This window comes from Hippopotamus amphibius, chromosome 17 (genome assembly GCF_030028045.1).
Source record: "Hippopotamus amphibius kiboko isolate mHipAmp2 chromosome 17, mHipAmp2.hap2, whole genome shotgun sequence".
In the NCBI taxonomy this organism is placed as follows: Eukaryota; Metazoa; Chordata; class Mammalia; order Artiodactyla; family Hippopotamidae; genus Hippopotamus; species Hippopotamus amphibius.
The window spans coordinates 20,665,224-20,679,986 of NC_080202.1; the positions used below are offsets into that span (position 1 = coordinate 20,665,224).

The following is a 14,763-nucleotide window of genomic DNA, read 5'->3' on the forward strand; positions in this document are numbered from 1 at the left end:
TTCAGCTGCGTAACTTTGGTCAAATTACTTAATCTCCCTGAGCCAGCTTCCTCATCTGTAAAACGAGGGGGAAAAAATCACACACTCACTTTGCAGAATGTCGCAAGGATTAGAGAAAATACATGTAAAGTGTTGGCTCATAGGAGGTGCTCAGTGAACGGCTGCTGTTATGATGAGGTTTGACTTAGGCAGAAAGTAAAAACTCAGTGATCAGTGTCTTGATTTATTTTTCCAAAAGCCAAACAAAAGTATGGATAGGTGGGGAAGAGGGTGGGCGAAGACCTCCGTGTGTGCTGGGAACCAACGGGAGGGAGCGAATCCGTGATTCAGAACTGAACTCTTCTGTGATGCTCAAGAGTTGACTCTATGATAGTCTTCCTGAACTTCTGATGGAACAGACAGCCGTTGGCGAGGGAGGCTGGGGAGAGAGGCCTCTGTGTATCTGTGACTGAGGAATGACTATGCCCTTTCTTGCAGGCCCTGATTCCCCTGGCTTTGGAGGGCACAGACGTGGGCAAGGTGAAGGCGGCCCATGCCCTAGCGAAAATCGCAGCGGTCTCCAATCCGGACATCGCCTTCCCCGGGGAGCGGGTGGGTGACAGGGGAGGGGGGGTTGGGAGGGGTCTCCTCTGCTCCCGGGGGCCTTTCCCCTTGTTACCCTACCCCTGGCCTGGGAGGGGGCATGGTGCTGTCACAAAGAGGGCAATGAATTGGAGGCACGTGGATTCCAGGCCAGCCTCTGACTCTGATGAACAAGGCTGTCCTCTTGGAAACTCAGTCATCTCATCTGTAAAGTCAAGGAAATAATCCCATCGCTCAGGATCATTGTGAAGATTGAATCAGACAATGGGGGGGGGGCGGGCGGCGGGGAAGGCAAGTGCATTGGAAATTCTAGAGCTGGGCACCTATAAATGACTGGGGGGACACCGTCTCCACCTGACCACTCCTTGACCCCTCCCCCACAGGTGTACGAGGTGGTGCGGCCTCTTGTGAGTCTCCTGGACACACAGAGGGATGGGCTGCAGAACTATGAGGCTCTCCTAGGCCTCACCAACCTGTCTGGGCGGAGTGAAAAACTCCGGTGAGTGAGGCGTGGAGGGAGCAGGCGGGGAGAGGTGTCCCAGGAAATGTTGGTGGAAACGTCACAGGTACCGTGTGTGCTCTCCTCTGAGGACAAGCTCGAAGGCAGTGGGTAGAAACGACTGTGGGAGGGATTTGAGTTAGCACTGGAGAAAACCACAGTGAATGTGCAAAGCCAATGGAGACTGTTAAGATTTCCTTCTGAAGTAGTAAAAAAGATATCAGGTGGATGGATGGGGATAAAGTGTATTCCTCCTGGGAAGCGGGGCGATGGTGGAATTGGGTTGAAATTCTTTTGATTGCAAGTGGCAGAAAACTCAGCTCCACTTGGTTTAAGCATAAAGGGAGTTTAATGACTCAGGTCACTAATGAGTCATCTGGGATAATTCGGGTGCAGCTTGATGCAGGGGTTACAAAGCTGTCCCAGATCCTGCTTCTCTCCACCTCTTCTGTCTATACTGTCAATTCTCAGACAGGCTTTTCCCCTCTCTCATGATCACAAGGGTTACTGCAGACCTCACATCTTCTTGGCTTCACTTCCAGCAGAGAGAGAAAGACACCCCCCAGCAGTAATACAAGAGAATCTCCTGCTGGGTGACATGTTCATCCCAGACCCTGTTGCTGTGGTCGGGATGCTGTGCTATGTCATTGGGAGCCCTGCCTGGAGCTGGGGGTGGGATTACTGCCATCTAAACCGTGCTGGCTGAGGATGTGGAATGGCCCCTGGGTGGCCAAAACCCCAAATGCTCATTACAGAGGGCTCAGTAGCCTCTCTTCCTCCACCCCTCACACCCTAGGCAGAAGATCTTTAAGGAGAAGGCCTTGCCAGACATTGAGAACTACATGTTTGAGAACCATGACCAGCTGCGGCAGGCGGCCACCGAGTGCATGTGCAACATGGTGGTGAACAAGGAGGTGAGGGGGCTCAGGATGGGAGTGATCAAGGCAGGGAGAACTGGGCCACAGGTCAGGGCCTGGCGCTAGACTGAAGGCTGTTACAGAGGTTTTAAGGCAACATTTTGCCAAAGGATCCAGGAATTCCTGGATCTTTCCTAGATGACAGCCCCTTCCCTGTAGGGACCCCAAGAGGAATATAATGCACAAAGCAAACAAAGGAAAATGCACAGAGTAATATCATCCCTCGCTGTGGCTTTGACCCCAAAGCTTGGGCTAGATGGGGTGGAAGTCCCGTTTCCCCAAGTTATTTACCAAATAATCTCACAGCAAAAAAGCTATGAGGCCAGGGCCTCTTAGAGGTCCAGAGGGGCTGGACCACTTGCATCTACTGAAGCTCCATGTATATAAAAAAATGAAGAAATGCAAAAAGTCACAAACAACTTTAGAATATGTTAACATTTAATGAACGATCGCTGTTTCCACAGAAACCGCAATGCACTATAACTGTCTTCTTCACAGAATAATTATAGGATTTGTAAAAATAAAATGAATTCAGAGCACGTCAATGGCTTCACGGTCCAGTTCTGGGACAAATTATCACCATATGATGAATGAACGTCTCCTTCCTTCCAGCCTGGCAGAGCACTGCTGTGCCTGCAGGTAGAGCCTCATCAGAGGTAACCACAGGGTCAAAATCTGAGGCCCTTTGTGAACACGGCAACCAGGCCAAGGGGCCGACTGTGAGACCCACTCTGTTGCCCTTTAATTCTTAACTCAAGTCTTGGATGTTCTCCCTGTTATAGGAGGAAAACCTGAACCATGAAAGCCTATTAAAGTCAAAAGAAATAAAGCTACCACGGTCCACCAGGAGCTGAGGCCTGAGGCTGGGCTGGGGGCCTGGCAGCCGTGTGGAAGGAGAGAGTGTGTTCAGACAGTGGAGGGGAGAGTGATGGGACAGGGAGCAGCCTTCCCCCCGCGAAGCACCAGCTGCCACAACAATTCGAATCAAGTGAACAGTGGTCCCAGCAGGAGAGAAGTTCATGTCTTACCCACGTCATTTCTCACTCACATTGGGATCAGGTGGCGCTCTTCCCAGCAATGACTTGGGGATGCAGGCTTCTTCAGTCATCAATAACTATACCGGCCCCCCCCCCGCCCCCCCCGCCAAAAAAAAAGAACTTTCTCCCCCTCTGCCACTTTGGGAGTGGTCTTCATTCAGATGTGGAATGGGGAGACAGACCAAGGGAGAGACCCCCGTAGCACTCCACCATGGTGGTCTGGAAGTGACACACATCATTTCCATTCATGTTCTGTGATGAGAACGGGGTCATGGCCACATTTAGTACAAGAGGGGAGTGTGGTTCTTTGGGGGCAGCTGCTTTCCAGTCATATCTGTGCCCCATGAGGGGACTGCACTATACTCTTACCTCTGAGGACCAATGCTCCAGCTTCAGGAAGATGCAGGTAGAGGTTTAAAATCTGGGCAGCTGTGACCTTTGAGCCCTTTTGGAGTTCCACTTCTAGGAGACCTGACCCAACAAAATGCCCTGAAGCGTAACCAACCAGATTTTGCTATAGAGCAGAGGAGCGTGGAGTCACTGTGCTCTCAGACATGTCAGGCCCCAGGAGGCTCTTCTCCTGGCTTTGGGGGGCTCGGGCAGCCTCATCCCTCACCTGATGAATGGTACAGCAGCTCTTGATTCCACATAAACTACCCAACTGTCTGCTGCTCTTGCCAAGCCTCTGTGCCTTCAGGGACTTACGGCAGACCCTGGAGGCCCATCTGTCATGGCAGAAACATTGCAAGCTTCCCCAAAGGGAGGTGAAACAGAACTCGTCAGGCAACATCTACCCTGCAGGAGTCTGTGCCTTCCCTTTCCCTAGAGGTGGAGAGCGGAATGCAAACAGAGGTGACAGCAAATGCTGTATAAGGAATCCCTTATTCTTTTTTTTTTTATACATTTATTTATTTATTTATTTATTTATTGGCTGCGTTGGGTCTTCGTTGCTGCACGCAGGCTTTCTCTAGTTGCTGAGAGCAGGGGCTACTCTTCATTGTGGTGCGCAGGCTCCTCATTGTAGTGGCTTCTATTGTTGTGGAGCATGGGTCCTAGGCACGTGGGCTTCAATAGTTGTGGCACATGGGCTCAGTAGTTGTGGCTCACGGGCTCTAGAGCACAGGCTCAATAGTTGTGGCACACAGGCTTAGTTGCTCCGTGGCATGTGGAATCTTCCCAGGGCAGGGCTTGAACCTGTGTCCCCTGCATTGGCAGGCAGATTCCTTACCACTGCGCCACCTAGGAAGTCCCCTTATTCTTTTTAACGTTTTAGCTGGAGGTGTCTGTAACCTTTTCATCTAGCTAATCAGAGAAGACTTCCCAGAGGAGGTGTCATGAGTTAGTTGCTCAAAGTAAAGCTCTGAGGGATCTGGGGTCAGAGAACATGGCTCCAGATGCATCTTTCCTTCTCCAGGCTGGGCAGGTGGGAGCATTTTTCTCTGAGCATGTACCTGCCTCCCACAGGTACAGGAGAGGTTCCTGGCCGATGGGAATGACCGGCTGAAGCTGGTGGTGCTGCTGTGCGGGGAGGAGGATGACAAGGTGCAGAATGCGGCTGCGGGGGCCCTGGCCATGCTGACAGCAGCACATAAGAAACTGTGCTTCAAGATGACTCAAGTGGTGAGAGTGGGCCCTGGGGGCCCTACCCCCAGACCACACTGTCCTGTATGATCTTCTGGGGGGAGGCCAGCCCCTGTGGTAACTGTTCCCAGCCCCCTGGGTATCTGTTCCTACCACCTAAAGAGAGGAGAATCTGTATGCCTCGACCCCGTACACTTATTATTTGGACTCCCTAAGTGTGCTAACTCACTTTGGTGGTGCTTATAAGTCATTACTTAAGAATAATAACCATAATAATAGCACTCACTATTACTATGGAGCCCCAAGCTCCGCAAGAGAAGCCTGAATGAGGTTGGGGTACCACAGGAAATCACAGTTTGGTGAAGAGGCAGCAGATTCTCTTAAGTGCACGTGATGACCAGACCCTTTGTGGGACAGTGGCCATCTCAACAGGTGTAATGAGAAGTGATACTGACACAGCCACAAACACGGGGGTGCAAAATGAAACTTCCCTATTTCACCAAACGCAGCTTAGTTTGTGGGCATCATATTCACCAATGGTGAAAAATGTAAACATCTCAAAAAATGTAAACATCTCAATTCAAAAGTATTAAAGCACGTCTGCTTTAAAGGCAGGCTCTTTTAGATAGCCAGCTTAAGGCAGGGGTGGGGTGTGTGTGTGTGTGTGTGTGTGTGTGTGTGTGTGTGTTTTCTTTAAGTTCCACGGGGGGTTATGCTTTCCTGGCACCAGGGGAGGGGTCTCTCTCCTGACTGTAGCTCATCCTGCTTGGTCCTTGGCCTTCAGCACTTTCCCTGAGGCAAGTTTTTCAAAACTGTAAAGTGTGTAAGAGTCACCCGGAGGGCTGCTTAAAACACTTTCCCCGGATATTCTGATTGCATACATAGGAGGTGGGGGTGCTTCCCGCCTGGGGACCACAGACTGCTGTCCTAAAGCAGCTTCTGCTGAATAACTGGTCACACACTCGTGTCACCAGGCCCCCGCGGGGGCTCTGGGACTCCTCCACTTACGATGCTGCAGGCGCTGCTCTCAGTGCTTGCACCTGTCATGTCATTCCGTCCTCCCAGCAGCCCTGTGCAGTGGGCATGATTACTATTCTCCTTTGCCGATGGTGAGACCAAGCTCAGAAAACTAATAGCCTAAGGCCACACAGCCTGGGATCCTTCAGGATTGCAAACCACTCCTAGCCATTTCTTCCATCTTCCTGAGGGGCTCAGAAACCCTGGCTGTGTTCCTGTCTCAGGGAGTGATGGGCATTGGACCAGTGATCAGTTACCCATCAGTGTTAAATCTCTCCCTGAACCCTACCTTTCCTTTCCTTGAGGTAGGTGACAGTGCAGTTTACACAAGTCTGCTTAGACGCTCAGAAGCAATGATTTGCCTTTTCTTTCTCTCTGTATCTGTCTCCCCATCTGAGAGTGGCGCATGTAGAAAGGCATCCCCGCTGACTAGTGGAGGGTAACAGGTATGAGGAAGCAAAGGGGAAAATCAATCGTTGGATTAGTGCCTAAAATCATCAACCCCGTACACTTCTTTCTTAGCATGTGTCATATCATTAAGTCATCACAACGTTATGCAGTGAGCATAGCAGATGACAGACGAGGCTCCTGAGGCTTGGAGAGGTTAAATAATTTAGCTAAGGTCATACAGTTGGTAAGTGGCTGAGTTGGGACCTGAACACTCATCTCTCTGACTCCAAAATCCATACTGATAACTATTGTATTCTGTTGCTCATGTGTATGTGTTGCATGATGTAACTGTCAAGCCTCCTGGCCCTGTTCTCAGCTCCATCTCTGTCTCCTGCGGTGATCAGAGTGGCCTAGAGTCCTGCCTCCTCCATGTACAGTAGTTGGGCTGCTTTACAACTGGGAATGGATGAGAGAGATGGAGGGATGGAGACTCCAGACTTCAGTGTTAATTCCAGCTGAAGTCAGGGCTGGTGGAGTGCATGCCTAGGGCATGTCTCTAAGGGCACCTGGGTTGGCAGAAGCAGGTGTTGTGCATGTGTCCAAGGTTAGAATCCTCCTTTCTGAACACCCTCCATCCCCATTCCACTCAGGCATGCAGTGGGCCTGTCCCTTTGCTTCTCAAGATGCTTAAACATTAAATAGATGGGTGGATGTTTATTCTCTACTATCTTTAGACGTGTGACCATAGCTAAGTTCCTTTCTCTCCCTGAACCTCAGTTCCTCCGCTTATAAAATGAAAGAGACTGGATTACTTCAAGTTCCTTCTAAGTTCCCTGATCCCTGCCCTGGCCTTGGTAAGGAGATGGGCTTCACCCAGCTAGTCCCAAGGGGCTCAAGTGGGCACATGCTGTGTCCCATACCGATAACCAGATATATGCTTGCCCTTTCAGAGCTCAGAATCTGGGCCTGGCCAATGCCTTATGTTTATCTTCTCCAAAATCTCCTTTCTCCATCCCCCCATTGATTGCTCCAATCCTTCCTTATCCTCCTCCCCACCACCAGACGACTCAGTGGTTGGAGATCCTACAGCGGCTTTGCTTGCATGACCGGCTGTCAGTTCAACACCGGGGCCTGGTCATTGCCTACAACCTGCTGGCGGCTGATGCTGAGCTGGCCAAGAAGCTGGTGGAGAGTGAGTTGTTGGAGATCCTGACCGTGGTGGGCAAACAAGAGCCGGACGAGAAGAAGGCAGCAGTGGTTCAGACAGCTCGGGAATGTCTCATCAAATGCATGGATTATGGCTTCATTAAACCAGTGTCTTAGACAGGGGCCCAGAGGGATGGTGGGGCTGCTCCTGTATGGTGCAGAGTTCTGAGCTGAAAACTCCTGGGGTGTCAGTTCAGCCAGGAATCAGAGCCCCAGGAATCATAGCAATGACAATGAAGTCTCCATATAAAAGAAGGGCTTGATTGTCCCCTGAGTTGTGAATCTTCCCCTTTGCTCTAAGAAAGTTTGGATGTTTCATTAGCTGTCTTGCTCCTTACATCTGTCATGTTCCAGAAATTCCTAGAATAACTTTCATCTGTGATTCAGAAGACAGGTTGGATAATTCTTTCTGTACCCATTCCAAAGGCCAGGATAATGGGCTGAAGTTCTTTGTATTTTGGAAAATGGACTGTGTGGTAAAGTAGGACCTAATGTGTGTGTGAATATAAAGGTTAGTGCTGGTATATCTGGATGCTGATCTGTGCTGGTTTGTTTATTTATATTTTATTTATTTATTTGGTTGCACTGGGTGTTAGTTGCGGCTGGCAGGCTCCTTAGTTGTGGTATTTGAACTCTTAGCTGTGGCATGCATGTGGGATCTGACTAGGGATGGAACCTGGATCCCCTGCGTTGGGAGCGTGGTGTCTTATCCACTGCGGCACCAGGGAAGTCCCTGTGCGGGTTTTCATATCCTCTCTCCCATGCTGTTTGAATAAGGCTGCCTAGAACTGCATATTTCAGCTGCAGTGCCCTGTCCCAGCCCCATGTCCATTCCCATCACTCAGCTATGAGGGAAGTACTGTTTATGTGCGGCAGTATGACATGAGTTTTGCAATTTGCTTGGGGAAGTCTTCTAAGCGAGATGAATGTGATGAATACAAACAAGATCAACTCTTGGTACTTTAAGCAAAAACAAAATTCACTGGTTCATATATCTAGTCAATGCAGGGGAAGTTCGGACGTTATTAGATCCAGGACTCAAATGCTGTCATCAATATTCTGTTCTGTGTGAGTGCCTTTCTCTCTCTTTCATCCCTCGCTTCATATCTTGGTTTTGATTTCCTCTGGGTTGGGCTTAATTTCTGGCAAGCTCTTTCCATGTGGTGGGAAAGACAGTCCCCAGAAGCTCCAGACTTTCACAGTAACTCCCCACTGTCCCCCGCAGTTTGTGGGATATTAGTTCCCCAACCAGTGATCAAACCCGGGCAGTTGGCAGTGAAAATGTGGTGTCCTAACCACTGGACAACCAGGGAATTCCCACATAGTTGTTATAGTTCATAATTACGGAGAAGAGAGAGGACCATTCTCAATAAGTCAGCAAAATTCCCGGAGACAACTCTGATATATCTAGCTTGCATCACATTTCCATATATCACATTAACAGAATGAAGAAGAAAAATAATATGATTACTTCAACAGATGCAGGGAAAACATTGGATAAAATTAAACAAGTCATGATAAAAAATTTCAGTAAACTAAAATCAGGAGACTTCATTAGCCTGACAAAGATTATCTACATAAAGGCTACAGCCCAAATGATATTTAGAGATCCGCCAAGATTAAGAATGAGACAATACTTGCTATTACCAATTCTATTTGACTTTGTACTGGAGGCTCAAGCTAGTACAATAAGGCAAGGAAAGGAAACAAAAAGCATAAAGACTGAAAATCAAGAAATAAAACTTCCAAATTATTCACACAATAGGACGATATATGTATACATGTACATGCATACAGAAGACATTTACAGATAAACTCCTAGAATAATAAGTGAACTTAGATAAAAGGTCAATTTACAAAAATCAATTGTATTTCTGTATACCTGTAACAATTAGGAAATTAAAATGTAAGAGATGATGCCATTGACAATAATATAAACTACATCAAATACCTAGGAACACATCATGTGAACGATGTTGAAGGATTCTATATAGAAAACTATAAAATATTATTGAAAGAAATAAAAGAAAATCTACATAAATGAGAGATTACCATGTCATGGATTGGATGACTCAGTATTAAACTGGAGATGTAAATTCTCCCCAAACTGACATACAGATACAAATCCATGAAATGCTAATCAAACCTGAGCCTTTTAGGGGAGAGAGACTGATAAGTTGTTTTAAAATGTATATGAAAATGCAAATAGTCCAGAATACTAATGACTGTCTATCTAGGAGAAGAATGAAGTTGGAGCAAACTACTTGAACAGGCATGTCATAAGCGAGGCCAATAAGTATATGAAAAGGTGCTCAACCTCACTAGTATCAGGAAAATGGAAAATAACGGTATCATGAGATGCAACTCTAGACATCAGAATGGCTAGCATTAAAAACACTGACAAAATCAAGTGTTGGTGAGAATATGGAGTAACTGGAACACATATATTGCAAGTGGGAACGTAAATTACTACAACCACTTAAGAAAATGTATTTGGCAGTATCCCCTAAAAGTGTTCGCAGTACCCACTAAAACAGCTAGCAACTCCTAGATAGAGTCAACAGAAATATGTACTTATGTGCACCAAAAACCACGTACTATACAATGAAAGAGAACATTTTCCACCACAGCTCTCAAGTGGGAATAACCCCAGTGTCCATAGGAAATGGATAAACTGTTCCATCCTCATACAGGAGAAGATGATACACCTATGTAAGTGAATAAACTACTGCTACACACAACAAGATGGAGGTAACTTACATAATATCCAGTGAAAGGAGCTGGACCTACACCATGTAGTGGATAGTGAATGATTCCATTCATATAGGTTCAAAACCAGGCAAACTAGCCTATGGTATTTTGAGTCAGGCTACTGTTTACAGTACTTGTAGGGAGAAGGGAGTGGACAGTGATGAGGAGGGACCCTAAGAGAGTATCCAATTTTTGGTCTGGATGTGTTCACTTTCATCAAACTTATCATTTGTGCACTTTTCTGTATGTTTCATTTTTAAAGACAATTTAGAAAGTGAATAATATTTTTCTCTTAAGAGTGTGTGAGGATTACATGAAAGAATGGATCTCAAGCACCGAGTTCATAGCATATGAATACTCAATTTAATTAGTTCCCTTCCTTTCATCTGATTACTATTCCCTGTCTGGACTGATGGATCAATTAGGGGAACGGGGAGGGAAGAGGCGGGGGACTGGTGACTAAGCCAGTTAACATCTGCAAATTCACCCACGCAATGGAGGCCACCTGGAGTCAGTGTCTTTAGGAAACGTAAGGGTTCTGGGCGGGAGAGCTGGCAGTGGTGAAATGCGGAAACATCTCTTCACCAAGATTCCAAGGCAGACTGGGCACAGGGTGCCAGGTGAGAGCCCAAGTAGGAGCTGGGATTGGACTAAACCGCCCAGCACCCCCTGCGGTGCTGCTTACTCTTCCAGGAAGTGCAGGTTCCCATGACCTCTCTTTGCAGTCCGCTTCTCGCGCCCTTCGCCTTCTGGGGCCTGTTGGAGTGTGTGGGCAGGCCCCGTGGCGGGGAGACTGGCACATCGCGAGCGCCCAGAAAATAATGCTTGATTTTGTTTTCTCTGAACCGCAAAAGCACCTGCACCTGTCACCATCCGTAGCTAAATTCCAGCGCCTTGGAGGAGCTAAGAAAGTCTGCCTTAGACACACATCCACGCTTTAAGAATTTCATCAATAGGAAAAAAGAAGAGGGAGAGAGAGGAAGGAAGGAATGGAAGGAAGGAAGGAAGGAAGGAAGAAAGGAAGGAAGGAAGGAAGGGAGGAAGGAAGAGGAAAGAAGAGAAAGAGAAAGAAAGGAAGAGCGAGCGGAAAAGCGTACTTTTGCAGGAGCGGAGACTCGATTTCCTACCTCCTACGGCCCCATCGCCTACACTCACCCCCCTCCCTGGACGGGGGACCCGGTGCCTCAAGCAGGCACCCACCGGCTGGACGACAGCACTTCCCCCGCCCCCCCCCACCCCCCCCCGCCACGTGAGAGCGCAGGGATTGCGGCGTCTGCCCTAGGGCGCGGGGATGTGGGGAGGCACCGGGCTCCATCTCCGAGAACCGCCAGTGTCGTCCTCCTAGGCGTGGATCCCCCGGCCGAGTAGTTGCTGTTGACGCTCGGTGCCCCCACGTCCGTGGCGCCCCGGCTGGGTGGTGTCTCCTAGCCCGATACGAGGGGCAGACACGGGCGGGAAGCTGGAGCGTGGTGGTGCCCCTACCAAAACACCCGCATGGAGGATACGCGAGTCGGTGGGGAGGCTCTGCCAGCTCCTAGGGCCGATCCTCAAAGCCTTGCCTCTCCCCAGCCCTCCGGGGTGTCATCCGCCCGCGATCTAGGAGGACTTGGACCTGGTGCGTTGGGCGCTGCCCCGCCCCTCCCGCCCCCGCCTGGCAGCTGCCTAGCTCCGGACTCGGCAGAGACTTCCATAGAAAGACCAGTGTGGCGGCCCTAAAGGCGGGGCGACCTGGGCAGAGCACGGGTTGGGACGGGAGGGATCCAGATCAGATGTCACCACTGCACCAGGAAGCACTGAGGACTCAGAAAGGAGGGGGCATCTGAGTGATGGAGGCGGGGCGGGGGTGGCCCGGCGGGACAAGCAAAAGGCACTTGGTCTCCCAAGTTCCTGGAAGTTCTTCCTGCTCCAGGTTCTGAGAGTAAGCATAGGCGGGTAGTAGCATCTGCAGAGGCACTTGCTGCGCTACAGATGTGCGGACAATTTACGCCGTACTCTCCGATAGGATTTTATAATTATAAGGAGGAGAGAGATAATGAAAACGACCCCAATACAGTAAAATACCAAGTGCCACCGGGAGGGGGATACATTGGTCACCACCTCCTTCTATTTGGTTCTGCCAAAATGCCACTTTGGCACTGACTTGCGGTTATGAGGTCTGTGGGTTTCCCTCTTAAAGTTGAAGTTCAAAACCCAATCCACCCAAACACCAAGGTAATAGATTTTAGAGGAAACAGCCACACCATGAGCCAATGTTCTGGGATCCAAGCTAGGCAGTTGAGTTTTGGGTCTTGGGTATGAACAGGTTCCTGAGATCATTTTACAGTGGGTTGTGTTCCAAATGATTGCCTGTGAGTTGCTGTCTTTGAAATCTGTGTAGATACCAGCACTGGATGGGGTGGACATGTGCAGATTTCTTCTCTCATCTACTCATGGTGGGTGTGGGGGCTAGAAAATGAATCCTCTAGGGCAGAGCCTCCGTCAGGGGGCAAGGGAGTGCTGAAAGGTGGGCTGAGGTTGTCCCCCGGGGTCTGGGAAGGGGAACTGTTAGGATTTATTGGACTGCTCCTACAAGTTGGTAGCTATTTTGTTTTGTTTTGTTTTTTAAAAAAGTGCCTGCGATACAAACCCCAGAACACCTACCCACCCACCCAGAGAGCATAGTTCCCATGACATTCTGCCTTCTTCCATTTACTCCCTCTTGGAAATCCACCAATGAATTTGGAGACTTCACCCCAACGAAACTGTAAGTGTTGTCAGGTTTTCATGTAAGATTCTTGCTGTAGTGTGGATAGCTGTGATTGTGGATGACTCATAACTATCCTTGGTTACCAGTTACACTGAAGTTGTAACCCCATTTTAGCTTTCTGTATAACAAAGAAGTTTTGTAAACATACTCTTTAAAAAAAGGTAATAGGAACTGCTCTGCTGGCTCAGTGGTTAAGAATCTACCCAGGGACTTCCCTGGTGGTACAGTGGTTAAGAATCTGCCTACCAATGCAGGGGACACAGGTTCAACCCCTGACCTGGGAAGATTCCACATGCGGTGGAGCAACTAAGCCCATGTGCCACAACTACTGAACCCACGTACCACAACTGCTGAAGCCTGTGTGCCTAAAGCCCGTGCTCCACAACAAGAGAAGCCATCGCAATGAGAAGCCTGCGCACTGCCAAGGAAGAACAGCCCCTGCTCGCCACAACTAGAGAAAAGTTCATGCACAGCAGCAAAGACCCAACACAGCCAAAAAAAAAAAAGAGAAAAAAAAAAAAAAGAAAAAAAAAGGTAATAGAGGTCATAGGAAAGAATGAAGGAGCTGCTGCTGTCACCTGCAGGTGGCAGTGCAGGGTGCATGCTGGCTGGCACAAGGGTAACTGAGTCCCCACAGTTTTGGGGAATGGCATGAGAGTTCCAGGTGTCCCACCAATGGGGAAGGTCACCAGCACTTCCTGGGTAAGAAATGTCCATTTAAATGCAACAAACTCTCAAGAAATTGAGCAGAAGCATAATTTTTACTATCTCCGTGCATGTGGAAGATAGGAAAGAGCTCTTCTTCCTTCTGGCTCAAAAAAGCAAACCTGTAAGTGTATATCCCTTCCAGGAAAAAGGTGTCAACTTAAATGTTAACAGAGCTGTACACCATTTACTTAAACAACCTATCAGGATAACAGACTTTTTAGCAGTTAGTGATTACTTTCATAGGCCATAACAACCGTCTCTGACTTCCAGGTGTTTATACAATTCTCCTTTGTGAGAATAGCATTTAGAGAGACAGCTTTACCAAGCTGAGTCATATATGCTTTTTATGCAGCTCTTAAGGGACAGGAAGACATTATCTGCTTATCTTGCTGATTTTTTTCCCACCGACCCAGGTCTGTAATTTTTGGAGCCAAGCACGGCAATTTCACTAGTTGTTTGGAGAAAATGAAGGCCAGATCCCCCAAACTCAAAACTTAGAACGCGCAGGGAGAGGTCAGGATGTTTTTTTAAAAATTATTATTTGACTGTAGATACTGCGGTTTTTTACATTCACAGGAGTGCCAAGAATCTGGGACTATAAAACAGACTGTATCAAAGACTCAGGTTACATGGGGAAAAAAGCTCCAAAATAGGAGACACACACATTGCCTACTACTTTGCAGATTATTACAATAAAAATTTTTATAAAATTAAAAAATCAAAGTTGCTCAAGTACATGGTATTGAAAGTCAAATAGTTCTACAAGGCTTATTATAAAATCAGCAGTCTCCTGTCCCACCCCTCTTCCTGCTCCCCAGAAGTGATCATTTTGATGTTTCTTTTGGATATACCTTTCTGTAGGTGCAGTTTTGGGTTTCAAATGGGATTATCTATTTACTTCCTGAAGATTTAGTTCAATTACACTCCCTCCCTATCTTTACCTCCCCATATTCTGCCAATATGCATATGTTACCATTTTGGGGTATACCTTATTATGACTTTTCACAGCTGTGCTAGGTGATACATCCTACATGTGCATTTCATTTCTTGTACAATTTTCTGCTTTGCTTAGGATTTATAATCATCTTACTTTTGGTTTGTCCAATTGTATATTTATCTAACTAATTTACCTCTGCCTCATACAAGGAAACTTTTTGTTGTTGCTGTTAATCAAATACATTACGTATACTATCAATTAACATCAATTTCATATCCTCAGGACATAGGCCCCCTGAGACCTTTGCCCTGGGATCCTGACTGGGGCCTCTCTAGGCTCACTCCTAGCCTCTCCCTTCAAGTGTATCCAGGTTTTTTGGAGGGTTTTGTTTT

The 14,763-nt window shown here is 47.8% G+C and overlaps 1 protein-coding gene across 4 annotated transcripts in view; it reads left to right on the plus strand.

Moving 5' to 3' along the window:
• Positions 1-14,763, plus strand: part of UNC45B (unc-45 myosin chaperone B) — a 42,116-nt gene that overhangs the window by 23,546 nt on the left and 3,807 nt on the right. The window contains exons 16-21 of one of the 4 annotated variants that reach the window (XR_009050096.1): positions 478-591; positions 966-1,081; positions 1,878-1,995; positions 4,500-4,655; positions 12,591-12,723; positions 12,981-13,215. Coding sequence is in view for 2 of the 4 variants with exons in the window: in XM_057716999.1 (XP_057572982.1) it covers positions 478-591; positions 966-1,081; positions 1,878-1,995; positions 4,500-4,655; positions 7,086-7,346 (765 nt within the window). In the remaining 2 variants the exon portion in view is untranslated. Of the gene's footprint in view, positions 1-477; positions 592-965; positions 1,082-1,877; positions 1,996-4,499; positions 4,656-6,800; positions 7,031-7,085; positions 7,762-12,590; positions 12,724-12,980; positions 13,216-14,763 lie in introns of those variants that run through there. The other 3 variants (XR_009050095.1, XM_057716999.1, XM_057717000.1) reach the window with 3 other exon arrangements.